The sequence below is a fragment of the Didymella exigua genome (assembly GCF_010094145.1).
Source record: "Didymella exigua CBS 183.55 unplaced genomic scaffold M421scaffold_7, whole genome shotgun sequence".
NCBI lineage: Eukaryota > Fungi > Ascomycota > Dothideomycetes > Pleosporales > Didymellaceae > Didymella > Didymella exigua.
Window position 1 is genome coordinate 628,182 of NW_022984781.1, and position 21,940 is coordinate 650,121.

The 21,940-nt window shown below is 55.0% G+C and overlaps 10 protein-coding genes across 10 annotated transcripts; 6 read left to right on the top strand and 4 right to left on the bottom strand.

Moving 5' to 3' along the window:
- Positions 1–578: 578 nt before the first annotated feature.
- M421DRAFT_418354 (DUF1604-domain-containing protein) lies at positions 579–933 on the top strand. Its single transcript, XM_033591753.1, has one exon. It carries the CDS (start codon positions 621–623, stop codon positions 825–827), a length of 207 nt encoding a protein of 68 aa, XP_033451128.1. The 5' UTR covers positions 579–620; the 3' UTR covers positions 828–933.
- Positions 736–3,211, top strand: M421DRAFT_418355 (uncharacterized protein). Its single transcript, XM_033591754.1, has 2 exons — positions 736–823; positions 891–3,211. The coding sequence occupies exon 2, from the start codon at positions 992–994 to the stop codon at positions 2,780–2,782; it is 1,791 nt and encodes a 596-aa protein (XP_033451129.1). The 5' UTR covers positions 736–823; positions 891–991; the 3' UTR covers positions 2,783–3,211.
- Positions 3,030–4,054, top strand: M421DRAFT_361537 (uncharacterized protein). Its single transcript, XM_033589684.1, has one exon. The coding sequence runs from the start codon at positions 3,278–3,280 to the stop codon at positions 3,842–3,844; it is 567 nt and encodes a 188-aa protein (XP_033451130.1). The 5' UTR covers positions 3,030–3,277; the 3' UTR covers positions 3,845–4,054.
- Positions 4,055–4,220: 166 nt separating this feature from the next.
- On the bottom strand, positions 4,221–4,977 carry M421DRAFT_418356 (uncharacterized protein). Its single transcript, XM_033591755.1, has one exon. The coding sequence runs from the start codon at positions 4,712–4,714 to the stop codon at positions 4,265–4,267; it is 450 nt and encodes a 149-aa protein (XP_033451131.1). The 5' UTR covers positions 4,715–4,977; the 3' UTR covers positions 4,221–4,264.
- A 108-nt stretch (positions 4,978–5,085) lies between these two features.
- On the top strand, positions 5,086–7,577 carry M421DRAFT_418357 (uncharacterized protein). The gene has a single exon (XM_033591756.1). It carries the CDS (start codon positions 5,562–5,564, stop codon positions 7,407–7,409), a length of 1,848 nt encoding a protein of 615 aa, XP_033451132.1. The 5' UTR covers positions 5,086–5,561; the 3' UTR covers positions 7,410–7,577.
- Positions 7,578–7,720: 143 nt separating this feature from the next.
- M421DRAFT_418358 (eukaryotic translation initiation factor 3 subunit 3) lies at positions 7,721–9,287 on the top strand. Its single transcript, XM_033591757.1, has 3 exons — positions 7,721–7,838; positions 7,953–8,422; positions 8,472–9,287. The coding sequence occupies exons 1-3, from the start codon at positions 7,785–7,787 to the stop codon at positions 9,043–9,045; spliced, it is 1,098 nt and encodes a 365-aa protein (XP_033451133.1). The 5' UTR covers positions 7,721–7,784; the 3' UTR covers positions 9,046–9,287.
- A 158-nt stretch (positions 9,288–9,445) lies between these two features.
- M421DRAFT_3158 (uncharacterized protein) lies at positions 9,446–11,948 on the top strand (the record flags this gene model as incomplete). The annotated part of the gene is made up of 3 exons (XM_033589249.1): positions 9,446–10,747; positions 10,940–11,220; positions 11,279–11,948. The coding sequence occupies 3 exons, from the start codon at positions 9,446–9,448 to the stop codon at positions 11,946–11,948; spliced, it is 2,253 nt and encodes a 750-aa protein (XP_033451134.1).
- A 1,157-nt stretch (positions 11,949–13,105) lies between these two features.
- M421DRAFT_418360 (Mg-dependent DNase) lies at positions 13,106–14,207 on the bottom strand. Its single transcript, XM_033591758.1, has 2 exons — positions 14,122–14,207; positions 13,106–14,067 (listed from the first exon to the last, which is right to left on the bottom strand). The coding sequence occupies exons 1-2, from the start codon at positions 14,194–14,196 to the stop codon at positions 13,153–13,155; spliced, it is 990 nt and encodes a 329-aa protein (XP_033451135.1). The 5' UTR covers positions 14,197–14,207; the 3' UTR covers positions 13,106–13,152.
- Positions 14,208–14,987: 780 nt separating this feature from the next.
- On the bottom strand, positions 14,988–15,983 carry M421DRAFT_90679 (uncharacterized protein; the record flags this gene model as incomplete). The annotated part of the gene is made up of 3 exons (XM_033597881.1): positions 14,988–15,158; positions 15,304–15,373; positions 15,469–15,983. 3 exons carry the CDS (start codon positions 15,981–15,983, stop codon positions 14,988–14,990), a joined length of 756 nt encoding a protein of 251 aa, XP_033451136.1.
- Positions 15,984–16,521: 538 nt separating this feature from the next.
- On the bottom strand, positions 16,522–18,657 carry M421DRAFT_57978 (uncharacterized protein; the record flags this gene model as incomplete). Its single annotated transcript, XM_033595555.1, has 2 exons — positions 16,522–17,820; positions 18,010–18,657. The coding sequence occupies 2 exons, from the start codon at positions 18,655–18,657 to the stop codon at positions 16,522–16,524; spliced, it is 1,947 nt and encodes a 648-aa protein (XP_033451137.1).
- Positions 18,658–21,940: the final 3,283 nt, after the last annotated feature.

Sequence of the window (21,940 nt, forward strand, 5' to 3'; positions counted from 1 at the left end):
GCTTTGGGCTCGTGTTTGGAGGCTGGCGCGATAGCTCCCAGCGGCCAACCTGCAACTAGCAGCTCCACCAATGCGGATTGACGCACGACGCTATTGGGCTGCGTCGTGGGGTAGTAACACATCAGCGCAGTTTGCGTCAAATGTCTCACAGGGCATTTGACGCTCAGCTGTCTGGTCTTTGCTGATGCACATGGTTAATTATAATCCGTACATCTATTTCCTACACGAAGCTATTGGGAGCCGGTAATTGCGGCGATCCAGGGTCCTCCAAAAGAGCAGCCGACTCCAGCGATGGCGGCTTCGCTGAACGGCCTACATCATAGGTCCCACTACTGGCTACGCGCTAAGATGCAACAGGAACAGAGCATGCAAGACGATTTTCAGGAACGGCATGTCCAAGTCCAGACTGCCCGTTACCGAAATGATTCGTATCGATGTTTACGTATCTTCATATGCGACATGCGCAGTACTGTGGAGACTTCATTCTGATCTCGGGTTGCATTGCTTCTGCGTGTAATAATAGCTGCCGACGTTTCCGTCGTTGCTTAGTCACCCGTGAAATTGCAACTGTCTAGCAGGCATCACCGCACGTCGCTACAGCTTTTACCAAAACGCACAACATGGCGTACAAGCGCCCGCGCGACACGTCGCCCTCGAACTCGTCAAAGCGCCCTCGCGGAGGCTTGAGCTATGTCTCTCTTGGCACTGAGCTGCCAGACGACAAAGACGATGGAGAGTTCGTGCCTGTGTGGAAGCAGACGGTGACGGACGAAAGAGGGCGCAGGAGGCTGCACGGCGCATTCACTGGAGGCTTCAGTGCAGGGTAAGTTTTGGAGCCATCTTTGGCCGAACGCAAGACTTCTTGACTATGCTAAGATACTTCAATTCAGTTGGATCTAAAGAAGGATGGACACCCAAGACATTCGTTTCCTCGCGGTCGAATCGCAATAAAGACCAAGCTGCTGCGCCAGCACAGCGCGCCGAAGACTTCATGGATGAGGAGGACCTGGCCGAGGCAGCAGAAACGCGGCAACTCGAGACAGCGCAAAGCTTCGCGGGCATTGGAGGTGCAGACGATGCAGCCAACAATGGCTTATTTGGTCTCTTCATGAATCAGGAAGAGACAATGGGTGTCAAACTGGCGCAAAAGATGGGCTGGAGACGTGATCAGGGTGTAGGCCGAAAGATCAGTCGTGCTGCTCGCATCGAGGACAGCAGCGCTGCAAGCAAAGATGCAGCCAGCTACACGTTCGCCCCGGATGACACTAGAGCCATGCCGATTCCTCGAGAAGAGGTGCGTCGCAAAGGTCTGGGCTACCAGTCAGAAGCGCGGCTGGGTGTTGTGGAAGAGAAGCCGGCAGATCAAGGGATGGACTTACGCTTCACCGAAAGTCTGAGGAAGCCTCTCATCGCCAAGAGACCACCAGCCAAAAAGTCGTCCTTCGGTGTGGGCGTACTGAATGACACTGGCTCAGACGATGAAGACCCGTATGAGCTTGGTCCCAAGATATCCTTCAACAAGACGATCGGCAAGGATAAGAAAGCAAAGAAGCCGAGCAAGTTTGTAAAGGCTGGCGTTAGTGAAGGTCCTGTGTTTGTCTCGAAGAAGGCATCTTCGAAGGCATTAAGCTTATTGAACCGAGCATCTATGGATGGGAGACCGCCTCTCGTAGGATTCGTTCTGGCCGCTGATATCGCCGAGCTGGGAAGCAAACCCGGGTACCCTCCGCCTAAAATCCCTCCGGGTTGGAAGTCTTCAAAGTCAGCTGCTTCAAATGCAAACACGGAAGATTATCGATCTGTCGCAGATGCCGCAAAAGCGTCCACGTTGGACGCGAAAGGTCGATCTGCGCTATTGGGCGAGAAACAATTGCCTGGGAAATCTATATTCGATTTCATCTCGAGAGGTGCGCGCGACCGTCTCGCGAATCTGTCTGGCAGGGCCGATCTACCCCAGGGTCGAGGAGAGTCCGGACCCGAAGGACATCTGCCTGCAGCCAAGGCACAGTCGAAAGACCTTTGGAGTCTTGTGCCTACCTTGGACAAGAGCACGGCGGCAGCGGCGCTGGCAAAAGGTGCTACAGGGTGGATGCCATATGCCGAGGATTTGCAGAAGCGCGCGAGATACGTTGGTTTCCTCGAGTTACGGGCAGGACTGAGAGAAGACTTGCCCGAGCGGAGTGGCAGGGTCTCGACGTCAGACTGGGTCAAGGAACTACAAGAGTTCGCCCACGCCGCGCAAGTCTTCAAACCTACGACTGGCATCATGGCATCGCGTTTCACTTCATCATCCTCATCAACCTTAGGTGGAAACACAGCTGCCAGCACGGACGAAAACCTCATACGACAGGCAGCGAAGATACCCGAGGACCCCGCGGAACAGGCAGCGAAGATGGGCATGTACGGTGCCATGACCCGGACCAGCTTCCCCTTCCACCCATCCCGATTGCTATGTAAGCGCTTCAACGTGAGGTCTCCTCCAGACATGCCTCACGGTACCGAGGCTGAGGGCGACAATGGGTTCAAAGCGAAGACGGAAGAGGCGGTATCCAAGTCAGCCATGGACAAGATGCTACATGAAGTCTTGACCAACGGGCCGGCTCTGCAACGACCAGCATGGATGGGTCCAGCGCCTCTGGACACCGCACCGGCTACCGCTGCACTGCAAGCTCATGGTCATGCAACGGTAGACGTTGAGAAGAATGAGGCTCTTGCGAATGCCCGGGCGCCCGAAGATGTGTTTAAATCCATCTTCGGAGACGACGACGACGATGATGATTGACGAGGTATCGCTCACGGGGACGGATCGTTCGAATAGCAGAATAGCACATGTTCGATATTTCTTAATACTTTTTCTCCGACGACTCGGTCCACGCACAACATAATCGCATGACCAGCACATGGAGGAGGCAAGTCTTCATTCTCTGATTTGCTCGACGAGGCTTAAGCCTTCTTTATTCATTCATCTCATCATCATACCTTGATCAGAAACCGCATACTTGACATGTCCAAGTCGGTCTCGAATCGATAATCAGACCTCTCATCACCGAGCACTTTACTGACTAACTTGGTCACTTCCGCGTTTGGAAGCGTCACCTGGTTCGATGTCGTGCGAAACACCCTGGGGCGCTGAGTGCTCCTCTTGACATCCCTCCTTGTCCATCCACATCACGAGTGTCACAACCGTCAGAGGTACTGTGACCACCCAGTATATCCACATCTTCGCAAAACTGTCAGCGAGTGAGGGTCGCCATTGTCCTCGTCGCCCCAGTCGAACATGTCGCTGCTGAACAAAGTGGCCATGAACGTGCCGGGATGGAACACGATACCGAGTATCGCGATGGTTTTCATAGCAGTGCTGTCGCGGCTGCCGTCTACTGCGATAGTGGCGGTGTATTCAAAATCGCTTTGCGTGATGGTGTTGAGCATCTACCCCCCACTGTCAGTCGCTGCATATGCATCAGGTTGGGGAAGAACCACTTACAAATACCGTCTGGCTCTACACCCTGTCTCTCATCTGTTGAATCTGCGACAACAGCATCGCAGCCCGGCGTCGCATGTACTCCACGTCCTGAGCGACTATCGGGCGCACCTGCTTCATGCTCGGCACGTACTGGCTGTCTTGTGGGAATTGCCCGTCCAGCACCGGTTCGTTCAATGTTTTGACAAGCTACTCTCCACACTCGAGACAGCATCTCGCCACATGACTGATGATAGCAAGATCGGTCTGACAGTAGCTCAGTTGCTGGATGATATTCTTCGGATCCTCAAGCGCAGGGGACTCGTCCATGCTAAGCATCTAGGTCGCAATCCTTTTACGGTACATTGGGAACAAAGTCTCTAGGTAGTCCTCGAGCGCCACTCTGGCTTGCTGCACCTACTCAGCATCAAGATCACGGTGCTTAAGGCGCGCTCATCGAAACTCGCCAGCTGCTACCGTCCCCAGGGACTAGTGCCATGAAACCTGCATTCGAAGTCGCAGTTGATGCTCAGGTGTGATTCCTGCTTTGGATGACCGCGTCGGTCGTGCTTGGAGCAGAAACAGGGGCATGATAACCCGGAGAGCGTTTAATATGCCTCGGTCATGAACCTGCATGTGCCGAAGTCTTTAGTATCTAGTTGATCGAACTTTAGATCGGGAACTTGAAATTATTGAAGTTGAAGGAGGGCAAGGGTCACAGGATTCTTCCAGGGCATTGCGATTGAGGCAAGTGGGGCTTTACTCGAAGCGAAGTTCATGTAATTATCTGTAAGTCCTCGTCATTCAGCTGAGGATTTGCATTGAGCAAACCCAAAGCTCGTCCATTCTGGAGAGTAAAACTAGGGAATATTGTTGACCGGTCTGAATAGGCGACAGTATAGAAGAAAAAGGACAGCCATGACCCCGCTGATCAATTTCCCTGTCCCTTGAACAGAAGATACCGACCGCCGTGGATGGGTCGCCTATGATCATGGAGGTAGCAGAAACATGCTTTGGTTCGAGGAAGCTTAAGGTCCGACTCTGGCCTGCGCGATTCGTTTTCACTGTGACAAGAATCTCAGCCAAGCGATCAAGAACTTTGTTGCGCATGGAAGCAAGATCCTGTTGATTGCCTGATCCTTTCGCATCATGTACGACTTCGAACATGTCCTCTTCTTCCTTCTTCATTTCAATCTCCACGATTGCATCCGTCACCGGTGATTGGTGAATGGTGATCCTCAGCTGAGCTTGCATCAATGTCAATATGAGGACTTCCGAGTTCTGATGCGATCTTGTCTGGCTCTTTTGGACGTTCCGTAGTCAAAGCAAGCAAGCAAATTGCATCTTGCAGATCGCCATTCTGTGAGCATAACATGCCAGCGACACTGCGGAGCCACTAGCAATTGACGCGTGTTGGTAGAGACATTGGTGTGAACATGCAAGCTTCTTCGATGCAGCCAGATGGAAGTGGGCTTGGCGATGAGCGGCTTGAGTCGAGCCCGTGGGATTGTGTAGACATGATGAGGGGTCGCGGATCACGGCCAGGCTGACTGTGGAGCCAGCCATCGTCCACAAGAAGAAAGCGCAAAAGCGGGAGCGGCACGTGCGCCTAAACAACACACCAGCTCACCGACCTTGACAACGATAACTCCACCGCAGCATCGATAATTTTGCTAATTTCCTGTCGGAGATTTTCTTTATGGGACGCGACTTGTTTTTGAGCGGGCGTTGACCGCTTCCAACATACCGAGTAAGACATGCCCTGCAGCGCAACTTTTTCCAGCCCCGTCGGAGCGTAGCGAGTACTTGGAGTTGAAAGGACAAGTGAAATGGCAGATCCAAGAACCGCCGTTTGTCACTTGCGAGATACCCGAGACAGTATGAATCTGGGTTGGAATACACAATCTGGATGAAACAACGTCCTTTCACAACATCTCCTCGGCCACGTTGTCGCGGACTGGTCATTGGTCCATAAATCTACTCCACGACGGCCATCAAAGACCTATCCGTATCGTTGAAATCGTATATTTTCCTGGCCAAGAGTAACTGCCAACGTCAGCTCGGTCGGTCGACCTCTATTCCCAACACTAACGCAACCAGAATGGATCCGTTCCGTTACCGCAAAGCTTATGCGGCGATGCTGCAGGCGACACAGCTCATAGAAAAGCGGCTTCAACAAGGCACTGAACTGGAAGATGAGCACCCTAAGCAACTTGATGTAGGAAGCGCTGCATTCCAAGACCAAGACCCAGATAGCATGGATTGGACTCCCACCGGGAGCAGGACGCCAACTGCAGCTGCGGAGTGTGGACCTCCACCATCATTGTCTGAAAAGCTGCGGCCGCTTCTGCCCGCTGGTGGAGATGGTGATATCCAAGCTCTAGATCGAAGGGAAAACGCGCTGCTTCTGCGCAAGCTGAAGGAGGGTAAGCTGGTAGATGCATGTATCGATAAGCTTGTCCAAGACTTGCCCGACGCACTCAGCTACAACAACTCTGCGTCTTTCACTCCTTCTACGATAGAAGTCCCTAAAGATTTTGGGTTGCAGCTATCGATCTCGATCAATCATCATATGGCACAGATAGCAGACCGGAAAGCGCTTGAGAAGTACCGACGGCTGCTGGGTCATCGCAAAGATACGGCGAAGCGAAAACCTGTCAAGCTCGGGTTCGACCCGGTCGAGCTGATCAAAAAGCAAGCCGTCTCCCTTCCTGAGAATGTCGTGTCTCCGACATGCTCGCTGATCAACGACATTCATCCAATTCTTCGTCCTGAGAACTGGCATGGCTGCCCAGATAATATCTACGAGGTGCTAAAGCCGGGTATGCAGCTTGCGACTTTGTTCCTGACATCTCGCGCTACTGCACACTACTGGCATACGCTCTGCTTCGGCGAGCGGAAACAGTGTGCCACAACCTCAGAAGCATACGGCCAGCCGTGTCGTCGCATTCGAGAAGACGTTTCTTGGTCAGAAGAGCGACATGTTGCCTTCAACAACTTTTTGAGCAATCAGTTGGATACGATCTACTTCTGCTTCCACAACAACCCGCTTCCACCAGAGACTGTGTACGCTTCCATGGGCCTGGTGAGAGATTACAAGAACGGCCTGATACGCAAGATGAACGACAAGTGCCATACTTCTCGCATCTGCCTGCACTCGGACTTTTACACTACCGCGAAGAAATTGAGTCTTTTGCGCTACAGAGAGCCAGCCATGGTCTTGCGGTTCAACTTGTTCCTCGCGATCTGCCTCGCCCATGAGATCGCACACTTCTGCGAGGTGTCAGGCCCTCATCACGATCATGAACTACTTTCGGAACCCGAAGTCTTCTGGGGCGACAACATGTGGACTGAGAGCGGCATTGCATTCGAGACCAAGGTGTTTGGCGGTCGTATACACCCGCTTTCGAGTCGCATCGACTGCAGTCTTGGATTGGCATGCCTCGACTACCCGCTCAAAGAGCTCTACGATAAGGATGACAATGTTCTCTACGCTCTTCCAATGGACTACGTCCTCAAGCTGCAACAGAGCGAGACATGGCAACAAGACTTCAGCAAAGCCGGGACCGACGTGTTCTTTGTCCCAAGAAACGGTAGCAAGTCGGTAGAGATCAACGGCGCTAACCTGATGATTTGGGAGGACGAGAACGATGCCGACATCTCAGACCACATCGACGGAAAAGAGACGGAATGGAAACGCATGGATGATGGATCTATTGCCAGGAACCCAAGCTCGAACAACCGCAGGCCTCAGCGGCCCCCTATTTTTCAACGATGGAGTCCGTATGGCCACAAGAGGAAGAACACTGCCGACGACGTGGCCTGCGTATCGACAGAAGTGGTGGAAAACAAGGGGGATGCGGGACCAGGGGCGACAGAGCCGGAGCTGAAAGCCCAGAACAAAGATAGTGAGGACCCAAAGAGAGCCTCAGACCAGGTTATGGCTTGATGTAGACATAGGGAAGGACCACGCCGAGGATAGTCTATCAGACAGCTACTTGTTGCTTGTGCATAAGCATCCGCGTTCGGATACTTTGGCATTTTTTGGTCTGCATAGCGATCGCATTACTACCAGCGTCACTACTAGCATAGCGAATACTGTATTGAAGCTCAGGTGGACTTCTTCGATGTACCTTGGATATCTCCAGATAACCTTGCCTGTCGGGTGAAATGACTGCCTCATTCAGTCAAATCGCTAGCGCGGTAGTTGCGCACAGTAACTCTTGGCACTCGCACCTGCTCAATTCTCTCGCGCCGTCAACAACGCCCAACGCCGCAGCCCAGCCCCTACCCACGTCACGGTCTCACACTCAAAACCGACAATATGGCGGATTTCACAAAAGAAGTGACCTTTAAGGCGGTCCAAGTCGACGCCCTCGTACGTGCGACCTCTTTCAACGCGAAAACCCCGCCGGCCGCCCCGCTATTGTTCTTTCCGCGACGAAATATCGAAATGCAGCTACATGAGTAGGAGGCTGACAGTGGTATGCAGGTGGCTATCAAGCTCGCTACTGCCAGCGGAAAGTTGTTTCCCAGCGTAGCTACAGGTGCCCTGGTGGGCATGGAAAAGAACGGAATCCTCGAAATCACCAACTCATTCCCTTTCCCTGAGGCAGCCGCCGCCGCCAACGATGGCCAGAGCGACAACTCCAGCAACCTTGCTGCTTCAGCCCCCCGCGCTAAGCAGAACATCGCATACGGAAACGAGATGATCAAGTTCCTACGCGAGGTCAACGTGGACGCGAACAATGTCGGCTGGTACACGAGCACAAGCATGGGCAACTTTGTCAACCTCCAGACCATCGAGAACCAGTACTTCTACCAGAATGCCCCCAACGAGAAGACCGTCGCGCTCGTCTACGATGTCAGCAGGAGCTCTGAGGGCGCCATGAATCTCCGCGCATACAGGCTGTCCCCTGCTTTCATGACTGCCTACAAGGAGAGCAAGTTCACAACTGAGAGGTAGGAACGAATCCCTCATAGCGGAAAGACAGGAAGCTAACAAGCGCAGCCTCCAGAAGAGCGGCCTCAGGTACTCGGACATCCTCATCGAGCTCCCCGTCACCATTCGCAACTCGCACCTTCTCACCTCCCTCCTCCACCAGCTGCCTACACAGGCCCCCAAGGAGGAGCTCGCTTTCCCGCCCAACCTTGCTGCCCTGCTCCAGGACAAGAACACCCCCCAGCCTCCTCTGTACCCCAACTACGACTCGCTTGATCTCTCGATTGACCCCTTCCTCGAGAAGACTTGCGACCTGCTTCTTGAGAGCATCGAGAACCATCACACCGAGCTCAACAACTACCAGTACTATCAGCGCTCGCTCGCCCGTGAGCAGACCAAGATCACTGCGTGGCAGCAGAAGCGCAAGGCGGAGAACTCTGCGCGATCAGCATCGAAGCAGCCATTGCTCCCAGAGGACGAGTGGCAGAGGCTGTTCAAGCTACCCCAGGAGCCCAGCAGATTGGAGACGCTTCTTAACTCTAGGCAGGTCGAGCAGTACTCGAGGCAGGTCGATGGCTTCACTGCCGGCGTCACATCGAAGATGTTCGCAGTCAAGTCGAACCTCCTGCCAGGGGATGCTTGAGTCGTTGAGCGCTTGAGGGTCTGTATGTTTCATGATAATGCTTCTCTTGGTCAGGGCATGGCACGGCGTTAGGTACAAGCAAGCAGCTCCAGTTGGAGAAAGCTGCGGAATGTCTTTCTGCGATAGTGTTGCGTAGAGAGCTAAAACGAGGGTCTCGTTAGCAGCGGGCGACGGATTCAGCATCGCCACTTAAAGCGCGGTGCTGAATCAGACAAAGAAAGTAAAGTTAACCACATGCGTCTATCCGTTCCGTCTTCATCCTGCCTACGACATTGCTGGTGTCGAGGGCGTCCCGCCGCTGTAATAATGTGCTCCTTGTCGCCGCCCCGCATTTGCTTTTCTGGAACAGATCCACTGATGCATCGTCTCTCGGCCTGCCTGTGGCTCCTCAGCTAGCGTCATGCAGCAGCCAACAGACCAACTGCACCGACAGGCAACGGTGCAGCCCCGGCGCCTTACGAACCTGCAGCAGGGCCCGGATGGGATCTTTTATGATGCGCAAGGGCTGCCCTTACATCCTGACCTGCAGCAGAGCCTCCACGCGAACGAGCTCTTCCACCAACAGCAGCAGCAGCAGCAATACCCCCCGCAGCAGCCCCCACTGTCGCAACAGTTCGCACCGCTGCCACCACATGCGCTACACTACGAGCAGCAGTTTGCGCCGCAGCAGTCGTATGCGCCGCAGCCCTACCAACAGGTCCAGCAGGTGCACCATCCTCAACACCATGCGCATGCGACCAGCCCGCCCTATGGGTTGACGCCTGGCCCGGTGCCCGACCCCGCGCACCAGATCCACACGCCGCACGCCCACACGCCCCTCCACACCACACCGCGTATCGCGCAGCGACCGGTGCAGATAGCGCAGCAGCCCATATCACAGTCGCCGCAGCAACAGCAGTACAGTTCGCCTCTAGAAAGCGTGGTAGGTCCCAGCGACGAGAACACGCTCGTCAACCATGGCCAGTTCAAGGGCCTCAAGCTCATTCCTAATCCGCCGGATCTGGAAGAGTGGAGGCAGCGACTGTTCGACGTCGACGACATCATCACCTTGACTCAAGAGCAATTCCAAACTTACTTCCCGCACATCGACAATGTCTATTCGCACCGCTCGACGCAGCGACACAAGCGCAAGAGCTTTGTGTCCCACTACTGGGACTGTCGACTAAAAGGTCGGCCGCCCGGCACCAAGAAGTCCACAGATCCAGACAAAAAGAAGCGGAAGCGAGTTGCACGCGAGCGAGACCTCTGTGATGTTAAGATCAAGATCACCGAGTTCTTCGACCAGAAAGAGTACGAGGAGCAGATGGGCCATCCACCGCCTGCAACAGAAGAAGACGACCCTATGTCCATGAGCTCGACTCAGCTTGGACCATCAAGCGCGGCACCAGACCACAGCATGTTTTTCGGCCAACAGATGACGCCGCAACAGACAATGACGCCGTGGGTGATGCAACCGAACATACTGCAGCCCGGAATGAGCATGTTCGCGCCTCCACCGCCGCCGTTACCTGGACCGCCGTTACGTGGGCCTCCGCCAAAGAAATTCTATACCTTCCAGAGAGTAAATGGTAATGGAGGGAATGGGAAAGGAGACGGTGTTGCTGGGCCGCACAAACACACGCTCGAAGAGAGCGATCGAGTCAAGAAGAACATCGTCGTGAGGACGTTCGCGAAGAACGAGAAGGACGTCAAGAAAGTGCAGGTAAGCTCACCTCAATAACACCTGTGCGCTACTTACTGCGACTGTTCCGCTTTGTTCTTCCGCGCGTTCGTTTTGTATGCACGAAGTCGAGCTATGACATCATTTCGATGGTTCTACCGAGGGGTGCAGCAACTCCACTTCGCATATCAGCCACCGTGCATCTCCACCATCCTTCGTGTATTCACTTCCCAGCATATCACGATCTGCCTCCGTCCGTTTCATAAGCTCGCTGCAAGCTTCGAGTTCAATCGCATCGCGTCCTCATCTCTTTACATCTTCTTGCTTCACTACACCATCGAAATCTCACGTATCCCTGTTCGCTTTGCATCATCGTCGTCCACAATGACCGACACCAACCAGGGCGGAGATTCTTCCAAGAAGACATACCATAAAAAAGCCACTGGCAATGCCCTGACAACAGTCAAAAACCACGCGAAAGAAGAAGACCTCAAACTGTACGGAAGTTGCTTCTGGTATGTCATCTTTTACACTTACTACGCAGCTTTTGTCAGTCGTGCTGACATCCACGAGTCCCTTCGTCCAGCGTGTCTGGATCTCACTCGAACACAAGAAGATCCCCTACCAGTACATTGAAGTCGACCCCTATAAGAAACCCCAATCCTTGCTAGATGTCAATCCCCGCGGCCTCGTTCCCGCCATCCGCCACGGTCCAACATGGAGCACACACGAATCCACCGTAATCATGGAGTATCTCGAGGACCTAAACGCTGGTGAGCACCTCCTCCCTTCCGACCCTCAAACCCGCGCAACTAGCCGTCTCTGGTCCGACCACGTCAATCGTCACGTGATTCCCATGTTTTACAAACTCCTGCAAGCGCAGAACCAGTCCGACCAAATTACGCACGCGCAAGAACTCCGCGATCAGATCAGCAAACTCGTCTCCGCCGCCGATAAAACTGGTCCTTTCTTCCTCGGCCCGCAGATCTCCTTCGTCGATGTGCAGGTCGCGCCGTGGGTGCTCCGGCTTCGACGCGTGCTGGGTCCGTATCGAGGCTGGCCCGAGCCAGAGGAGGGAAGCAGATGGAAGGTGTGGGTTGATGCTATTTATAACGAGCCGAGCGTGATGGCGACGACGAGCACGGATGAGTTGTATTTGGATAGCTATGAGCGGTATGCGGAGAACCGACCGGGGACAAGTCAGTTGGCTGACGCGGTCAATTCGGGGAGGGGGCTCCCGTGAAGAGGTCGACTCAGATGAAACGTAATTGGAGAAAGACGTGAAGTGATCTTACGCGCATATATTATCCACGAGCGCTGGTGAACAGGGAAACCCCGCCCAACGAGCACACTACCTTTGTCGTTTCTGCTCGCACATGCCGATTTTAGGCGAAATCCCGCCTGATCACTTCGTCGGTATTTTGTGCGTTTCAATACTTTCATCTTGAGCTCGAGCTTGAATTTGGGTATGGACATGGTGAGGTTGTTGGGATGCGGCTGGCGTGTTCGATGCGTTGGTTATGGTTTCCGAGTGGTCTGGTAATCCAAGATGTACCTGCAGAGGGGTAAAATCTCACTTCCAGGGCCAACTTTTTGATTCCGTGATAATGGGTGACGAGGGGGCAGTGCGAGTGAGGGTCCAATTGCCCACGTCACTGATAGCTTCCAGGGTCAACTCGACCAAGCGTTGATCTCGACAGAACATTTTTCCAAGCCTTTTCAATGATGCTCCAACATCTTGTTCGCATCTCACATGTAAATATATCACGGTCAAGACAACCGATGCTTCTGCTGTGTCTTCAAACAAACACGAGAGTGACAGAGGCTCAGAAGTTGTTCAAACCACAAACCACTCGACATACCACCATCCCACCCTTGCTTTCAATGTCACGTATCCTTTTCCAAGGCTTACGATCACACGTAAACAGCATGCCGAGTATGTCTTCCCAGGTTGCCCAGGTCGCCCAGCCTGACCAGGCCATGTGCCTACAATCTGCCGACCAAAAGCACGCAACAACGATGATCACGAACCAAGAGCCAAAGGGGGACGTCGTCGAGTTATCAAATGAAAACACCATTTTGACATCGACAGGCTCTTCAACCCAGGGACCCGAGAGGGCTCATCGTGTGCGCGTAGACGCCTTTCGCATCGTAGCAGCAATGGCCTCTCATTGCGCTGGGCCCTTCCTTCCCCTTGCACGATCAAGATGAGGTGAAGCCAGTCGAGGAAATCGGAGCGGAGCTGAGGGCCATGTACGACAGACAGAATCGCGAATTAGACTGTGCGATGAGCGCTGTTTGGGGTTTCAAGACGCGACATGAAAACGACCCGCAGTCACCGGAGATCCGCATTCAAATCCTGCTTTGAGCTGAGTGAAGAGAAGATCCTAGAGGGCTAAAGTCGGGCGCAAAATCTCATCTACATTGTACGAAATTCTGTTGTACTGCTAGACGTTGTTCCAGAACATTTCTGTGCTGTTCCTGTACGCTGCATCGGCGACTTCTTCAACACTGACACCCTTCAGCCCCGCGACAATCAATGCGATACCTTCCATCTTGCAGCTCTCATTTCTCTCCTTGACCATCTCACCCATAACAAATTTATCCTTCTTCTTCGCAGCATAAGGCAGCTTCGTCGTATTCTTCAGATACGCTTTCGATATGTCACTCGTAGCCTGGATCTCACCCCACGGCGCATCGGTCTCGATCTGCAACTTATTCAGAGGAGTGGCGCGCACCATCTCTAGGCTCTCACGTGCGCGGAAGCTGAAGCCGTTGACACTGACTTCCAGACCGAGGTCGATGAGAGTCTGCATTTGCGAGGCCGTACCGACGAAGGAGTGTACTAGTCCGCACCGCAAGGGCAGGCGATCGAGATAGGGAGTTAGGATGGAAACAAAGTCGTTAAAAGCTGCTCGGCAGTGCAGAAATAGTGGGAGTCGCCATCCTTCGGCTACGATCATGTCGAGCTGTGTTTTGAAGACGCGGATTTGGGCTTCTTTTGATGCAGCGGCTAGGTGGTCGTAGTCGAGTCCCAGCTCTCCAAACGCGCCCAGCAGCCGAGGTTCCTCTTTCAGCGTGGAGGTAACTGCTTGTGCAATGTCTTGGTAATACGGATCCCCTCCCTCATCTGCTTCGGCGGCGTGGTACGGATGCACACCAATTGTAATTTTGCATTGCTCTTTCCTCCTCTTCGCGATGTCAAGGTTGGTGGGAACGTCTGCCAGGTACATGCCAGTAAGCATCACCTTATCGATCCCTACCGCCGCTGCGCGGTCCAGAACAGCATCAAAGTCGGGTTCATGATATTGCTTTCCGCGATAGAAGCCTGCAAAATCTTTGGCAGTTGCTGTGACGGCGACCTGAGTTCAATGACTCAGCTGGGAAGGATGGTGCAGGAAAGGGCGGGTTCCTACATCTGCGAACTGAAGCCTTCGTATCGGAGCTGCAGGTGCTGTGGTCGGAAAATCACTGAGCAGTGATGCGGCCATTGTTGAAAGTGAATGTAGATTGATACTCTTTGCGAGGCTGTCAATGGTGCGGTCGGTCGAAGCTCGCTCACTAACAATGACCGAGCTCCGACTTCGGCCTCGTGGAGCCCTTCTTCTGCTTGATATTACCATTTTCCCACAAGCACATACGCACTACATCTGTTCGCTGCAAGCATCCTAGATCTGGTATATCTGCTCTCAATCTATCTCAAATAGCATCTGAAGATTCAGGCAGTTGCTCGTCCAGCAAGCATGCCTATGGTAACATTCTGCGGAACACCGCCGCCAACAACACTGCCAGCCAAAAGCTCCCTTCGACAACTGTAGATGCTTCCCCCTGAAGCGAGGGTGACCAAAACCACAACACCTAGTTTCAAGTTCAAAATGCTCCTGTCAACAGCAGATGCAACTGGCCCATTGATATGCAAGCACCGATACCGCACAACACCCAAGCATCGGGGGCCCTAAGGCTTCAGCCTTCAGCTAGAAAGACAACCCTAGCAAGAGCTTTAGTCTCTATACTTGAGTAAGCCTTTTCCCCCGTGTCTTCCCCAATGCGTCATGGTATCTCCTCTCCGCATAAAAGAGCAGATTACGGTATCAAAGGACCATCTCTTTCCTGCTTCCCACTACTTCTACTTTGCTGCGTCCCTGTCGCTACCCCTTAATGCAGTGCGCCTTTCGTTTTCGCCGCCGTGAACTGGTCATCGCACTGACCCCAATTATATAACCTTTGGTAGTTGGTGTTCTCCATAGCTGAGCAGAGATGCTTTGAGATGGCCTCTGGATCATCAATATCGCGCTTCGAGTGCCTTCATCGGCAGGCGTCGGCCCTGAAACTTATCTGTGGAACGTCCGAGAACGCAAAATTCCATGCGCTTAGGTCCACGTTCTCCTGCTGCTTCTGTAGGCCCTCCAGCAGTGTCTATAGTGCTGACAGCTGCAGCGACAAGCGAATCAACCTACTCGACCACAGCGGTGAATACCGATAGTTTGCACCACGCTTCTGCGTTGATCCACAAGTCAGACAGTCCAACCATGCCGTGCAACACACCGTCTCCCCACCCGACACCTGCGCTTCCCCCCCTCCCCCACCCCGCAGCGCACCTCAGCACCCCAACACGCCTCCGCTCGCCCCCAGAAGCCCAGAGCTGCCAAACCAGGATGCGCGTGGCAACTGGAGTTTAGATTACTATCTATATGCCGCGCAGCGCAACGCCTCCCATCTGCCGACCCCGCTTCAACCGCCAAACCGCGCCCTTGACGTCTCACAAGCTCTCGATACATGCTTCTCCAGCCAGCAGTCTCTCCGCTGTAGCTCCGACCGTTCGATAAGTGCGGACGCCCGTGTGCCACGGACACAGACCACATGTTCGTGGCACGGCCGTGCGACGCCGGGGCGGGTGCCGAGTGGCTCGCGGCGCAGGGTTGGGATGATGTTTGAGTGATGCGGCCGTAGATGACGATGGTTGGAGGGTCACGGCAGCGGTGATCAGCGGTGAGGCGCTGGCGTGTGAGCCGGGGGAGTGGATATTCTCCGACGCAGCCGTTGTGTGGAACGGGAGGTGATGTGGTGCTGTGCTGTTGGGACGAGGTCCAGTTCGCTGATCATGTGGATCGGTGTGGTTGTGTGGGCTTGGACGTTGGGAAGATGAATAAGGCTGGGCATTGGTGAGATGAGTTGATTCGAGAGATGACAGGTACGGTGCAGTCGGTGCGGCTAAAGCCATTTCGAGATTAAAATGCTCACGCGTTGCTTGCATAGTACCCAGGAACCGAGATGACATTGTTGCTGTTGCACTAGAATGGCGGTGAATCGACTTTGAGCTGCAGGGACCCGCTTTACCGTCTTTATAGGCGCACGCTCGTTTCGAATTCATTACCCTCCCATTGTGCTGGAGTTGGTGAGGTAACATGCCGCAGACAGAAAACATCACCTGAGTGAGACGGGACTGACGTTGCGTCGAACCAAAATGGGTATTGTTGTATGTTTCATACTGCCAGAACCACCAGCTCCCTCGCTATATGCAGGTATTGAGATCGAACAGAGTACTGCGAGACAGATGTGTATAATCCACAAGAAGGTAGCCAACATTGGCACAGCGAATGCAAAAGAAGAAGATCAGGGGGATATAACGACCGCGAAAGCGGTATGCATGCAACACCGTGAAACATTATTCCGACCTAGTGGTACAAATAAGCCTAAGAGACCACTGGCCCTCCAAGAGAGTCTTTTCTGGCGAACAGGCTCTTGTCCAGCAGGTAGTCCTCTGGGGCGTGGCTGAAACTGGGATAGGGAATATCGAATGAATCCAAGAACCCAGACTAAGGACTCCTGGCCACTGCCCATGAGAGCATAGCCATGTCACAGATTCGGGCTAGGACTTGCTGTGATCCCGCACGGCTTTCGTGGCTGATGAAAGACATAGCAACGTGAAGTTTACTTAGATCGCTGTCTTCATGTGGGTCCATTAGCTGCGGTAGCGCGTTCGGGAAGCCTCCTATCCGCGCGCCGTAGTGTCGAGCAACGGCTATCGAGTAGATGGCATCTCTTACTTCTTGTACGCGCAGTACCGTGCGCATCGTACCAAGAGCCATGTCAGCAGCGCCCTGTGGGGCACGCTCGTCGCCAGCATAGCGGACAAAGTCACCAAGATTGAGCCAGAAGTCAACCTCATGCCTCTTCTCTTCGTGAGTATCTTCCGGGTAGGTAAGGTTACGTAGAGGGTTTGTCTCGACGGTCGAGTTTGTCAACAAGGCTTCCAAAACATCGAACCGGGCACGGCATTCCCTGAGTGCCAGGTCCTCTGATTCTGCTGGGGCGCCGCCCTCCTCGACCTTGATACCGTTGGTAGCGGGGGAAGGAAGCTTGCACGATCCTAGCAGGCGCCAGATCAAGCGAGCCTCTTGGCTGAAAACGCTGGACATGTCCGCGGCGCTGTTCTGGTTCTTGATGGTTTCGGTAAAGAAGGCTGCTTCTTCGTGGAGGGCCTGGTTGGTGAAGACGCGGTGAATAGCATTGTTGTCCTTGGAATACCACGTTGTCTGCAACATGTAGTCAAGACCTTGGACGTAGTCGTTGACAAAGATCTGGGAGAACTGCTCGTCAATCTCAGGCGGTGGTGGTGCTGTCCGGGGTGGGACATCTGGTGGACTGTGGTTGCAGATGCCAAAGATGTCGGCAATGTTGAGCCGTTTGCCTCTGTGCGGCTCCGGCGGGGGCGGCGGTTGCGCGTAGCTTGAATGTCTCAAGTTGGGGTCCATTGGCAGGCCGTTGTATTGAGACTGGCTTGGGTGCATTCCAGGTGCAGCGGCGGCGGCGAGGGCGGGGTCAATGGCGTTGAAAGCTTGCGGGTCGTGAGCGGCACTTGGGGCAGCTGCGGCAGGCGCGTAGCCGGCAGAGGAGGCGGGCGCGTAGCCTTGGGGAACTTGACTTTGGTAGTTGGCGGGCACAGGTGGGGCTTGGGCGGGCACGGGCGGCGTCGAGGAATGCGGTGCTGGCGCAGAGTTGGGAGCTGGCTGTATCTGGGCCGGGCCAGGCTGCTGCTTGAAGATGGGATCGTAGCCCAAACACTCGCGCTTGCTCTTCTGACAGTTTCGGCAGGTGGGATGCGCTTCGTCGCACTGTGGAGGGTGAAGGTTAGCGCGTGTGCAGTGCAGTTGATGGTGCGCGGTCAGGTTAGAGGTGCCGATAGTTTGGCTCGCTCGCTTCATGGTGGCTCGGTTAGGAGCAACGACGGCGGCCTCTGCGAAGCGACACCTCGAACCTACGAACCTCACGCGTCACGACGCGCGATTGAAGTCGGTACTCACCTTGATCCTGCGCTTGCGACAGGTCAGGCACCCCGTCTTGGTGCGGCGCTTGATCTCCTTCTTGTGACGGCCGCCGGACAGCACGCGCTGGTCGGCCTGCGGGGGCAGCTGGTAGCGCATCGCATTGTACTGCGCAGGACCCATGTTCATGGGCTGGCCCGGGTGCGCGTAGCCCGGCGGCGGGTAGTGCTGCTGCATTGCGTGCTGCGGCGGGGGCAGCGGCGAGCCCATGGGCGGTTGTTGGTGCTGCTGGAGCTGCTGCGGGTGCTGCTGGAGCTGCTGGAGCTGCTGCGGGTGCTGCGGCGGTGGTTGCTGCTGGCCGTCCTGCAGGCGTATTGGCGGCAGGTTCAGCGGCGGCAGTGACATGTTCCCGGCCGACGGCGACCCGCGGTAGGGCTCGCCCTGGGGCTGCCCCGGCGGAGGGTAGCTGTAGGTGGGCTGCATCGAGGTGGGCGACGGGTACGAGTGAGGAGAGGCATAGGCACCCTGCGGCGGAGGTTGCTGCTGCTGCTGCTGCGGCTGCGGCTGCTGGGCGCGCGCCTGCTGCTGGCTCAGGTCGGCCATGCTGGACGGCGAAAAGTGCGATGGCGCGGGCGAGTAGGGCGCCGGGTTGGCCTGCGAGGGCACGCTGGAAAAATCGTGTGACATGGGCTAGCAATGGGCGATGCCACCCTCGGCGCAGCGCTGCCTGGGTTGGGACTGGGGACGAACTTGAGGGGAGCACGCAGCCGCAGCTCGCTTGAAAGCTTAAGGGTCGGATGCCAGCGAGCGAGAGATATGGCCAGGATCTGTTGGCGAGGCCGTGGCTTAGCCAGATGGGGCAGCTCTCGAGGCAAGAGGATCAGAGAGAAGGGACTAGGGACTAGACAGTAGGGACTAGGGACTGGAATCTAGGAACTAGAGACCAACGACTAGACAACTAGACGACTAGAGACTAGAGACTAGAGACTAGAGACTGCGACCGCCAGAGACTAGAGACTGCGACCGCCAGAGACCAGAGACTAGACGACTAGAAGAGTGGCCAGGGATGCTCTCGGCTGCGTCCTGGTGCGCCTGCAAGTGGCCTGCGCGTTCGACCTGCGTCGTGGGAGATTAGCACAGGCTGTGTCGCCGCGGCGTTCAAGTGCTGCCGGGTGTGCTGGCCACCTCAGAGACCGACCGACCCGCTGCTGTGGCGCGCTGCAGCGCTCGCGCAGGCGAGGCGGTGGCCGGGGCGGCGCAGAACAACACGGCACACGTCAAGAATGCGCGCCCACCGCGGAAGGGAGCAAGCACAGCGGGCTCGCCAATGTCGCCAGTCCCGTCCGCTAGCCGGCTCGAGCAGGCCACCATGGAGCGTGGCAGCGCGGCGCGAGCTGTGCTGTGCGCCGTGCTGTTGGACGGCGTGCTGGGGGACTTACAGATTGCAGATTGCTAGTTTCGGCTGGCCTTCGCCAAACCTTCGCTTGGGCCCTGGACTCCCGCTGCCACGCTGACTGGCCGCAACAGGCGTTCTGCAGGCTCGGTTAATAAGGGCGATGCTGGTAGCGAGGCGCGAACAGTGCAGCGCCGGCGATGACAAGAGGTGCGGTGGGTTGACAATCAACAATGCGCGCAGCGAGAAGAAAATAAAATAATCAAGGGCAGACGGCGCTAGAGCTTGGCGCTGGACACCTCTTCGCTGCACCCTTGAACAAGTTCATCCGTCAATCAATCAGCACCAGTGCGGCGCACCACCACCACCCGGCTTGGGCGACCCATTAATGATTGGGACTGCGCGCTTGCGCTGCTCAGGTACTTGGGCGGGCCAGGAATGCCCATCAGCACCCGCGCGCCCAGTATTGGCCTCTCTATAGTTGTGCAGCACCTGCAGCAAGGCGCGTCAACGTCGACGCGTTCCGCTCGCACAAGGCCCTCTGCGTCACCACTGCCTCTCCTTGTATCTGATTCGGCATAAGGCTGATTGCGGCGACTCTCTGAACGTCAATCAATACTGACGACAGTGCTCTACTTCGTACACGGACACTGGCTGATGTCCTTCTCGGGCCGGCGACCCTACTGACAGCGGTCGGCAGCACACTAGCTATCACAGACGTGTTGATCATATGGCCCGGCACATGCAGGGGCATCTCCCACGTCTTTAGCCGCTCAAGCCTCAGGCGACAGCCACTGCGACAACAGCACGATCAACACCATCGCGCTAGCAAACCATCTGACGATGACGCTAGCCTGAGTCTTTGTATTGGAAGTGACACCCTGTGCTACCGAGGGCTACCGGCGGATATCTTCCGCGTTCGCGCCGTTGAAGCCGTTGTTTGGCGGAGGCTGACGGTGACTGTGGTACCAATTTGGGAGAGCAGAGCCAACCAGACCATAGTGACCATCTAACACGGCTATATGCCAGACAATAACATGGGCGACTGCACGCGTGCCTGCAGAAACCAGCAATGATCAGCGAGTGCAGTCTTCTCTGCATTGCCTCAATTTGAGCATCGACTTGCTGCGATCAAGCATCTCGAGTTCCTGTCTTACAGTTGCACGAGCAAAGACCCTGAATGCACGGATGATGTCGATCCAGGTATGTGGAACCAGTATCTATATCCAGAGCTGAAAACTTGCCCAAGTCTGTCCTGCTCACTGCAGCGGACAAGTCAACATCTTTCAGAACTCGGCGGAGCCATCAGAAGATCTGTCATTCGCACAGTACTCACATCGAAGCCATCCTCGCCAGCAATACAAGGTCAAGGATGTAGCCCCAGCAGCACCTCGTTTACCGACAGCATGGAAGATTTCTCGAACACAGTTTGCGCCGCCAACCGAGCTCGCATGTGCATCATCCTTCAGCGGCGACCCCGCGCTCAGGAACCTCCGTCTAGAGGCGTGTTGACGTGTCTCCCACCCGTCGCGTCGGTCCACCGTAACCCAAGCGTCTCAGTTACAGACATCAATATTCGCAGCCGCAATTCCCGCGCTTCCAGGCTGCTGCTGCAACATCAGGTCGTGATACAAGGTGGCTGCTTCCGGCCCGACATGAGAGTGACACATGCTCGGCTGTCTGCAGGAAACAGCCTCGCACGCACGGTGCGGTCACCGTCGGCTGTTGACATGTCACATCATGGTCCTGGTGTTGATCAGGGTGACTGCAGGCCGAGTGCATGCGTCAGATCATACATGGATCACAACTGACACAACGTGAAGACTTGATAAGCTGACCTAGGCTCGATGCTACCACGAACTTTTCCAGGGTGCTGACTCCGTCCAGGTCTCAGGAGGGCAATTCGAAGCCTACAACACAAGCAGAATGTCGATGCGAGCTCAACGTCAGCACAGTGCCTTACACTCTCGTGGCACAAGCAACGAGCGCCACGATCTCAGCACTTGAATTCTTTGAAGCAAGCAGTCAGCAGGGGATGTTGTCAACTTGAATCCAACCCACGATGACACCTCGGCGCACAATCATGTTCTTCTCAGCCTGAATCGAGCAACGTAAATGATTGTTCGCGAATGCTGATGAAAGGCAGAATCTGGGGTCAAACTTCCGGGGTGCAGTGGACCTTGCGGGGAAAGGCCCACCAATCGCAGCCCGTCCAGTCACATCATCCAACATCTCAGTCTCCATGGCTATCACAAAAGCATCAACAGCCCAGCGGCCAGTTTCGATAACACCAGTGGTGTATATGCAATAAGGCTTCAAATTTACGCAAACTCGAGTCCACTGCAGGGACACCAAATGTTCCGCAAGCGTCATTGGACAACGCTCAGGATACCAGGTCTTTGCATCAGCAGCTCCCTTGGTCGACCTCCATCAACACGCGAGATTCTAAGGTCGCGTGGCGTTGTCCGGTTCTAGAGATGCAGGAGGTTCGGGGCCCGTGATCTCCGTTCCCCGGTGATCGAGGAATATCTTTGAACCATTACGACAATCGATGGGCATCGCAAAACTTGTCAATCT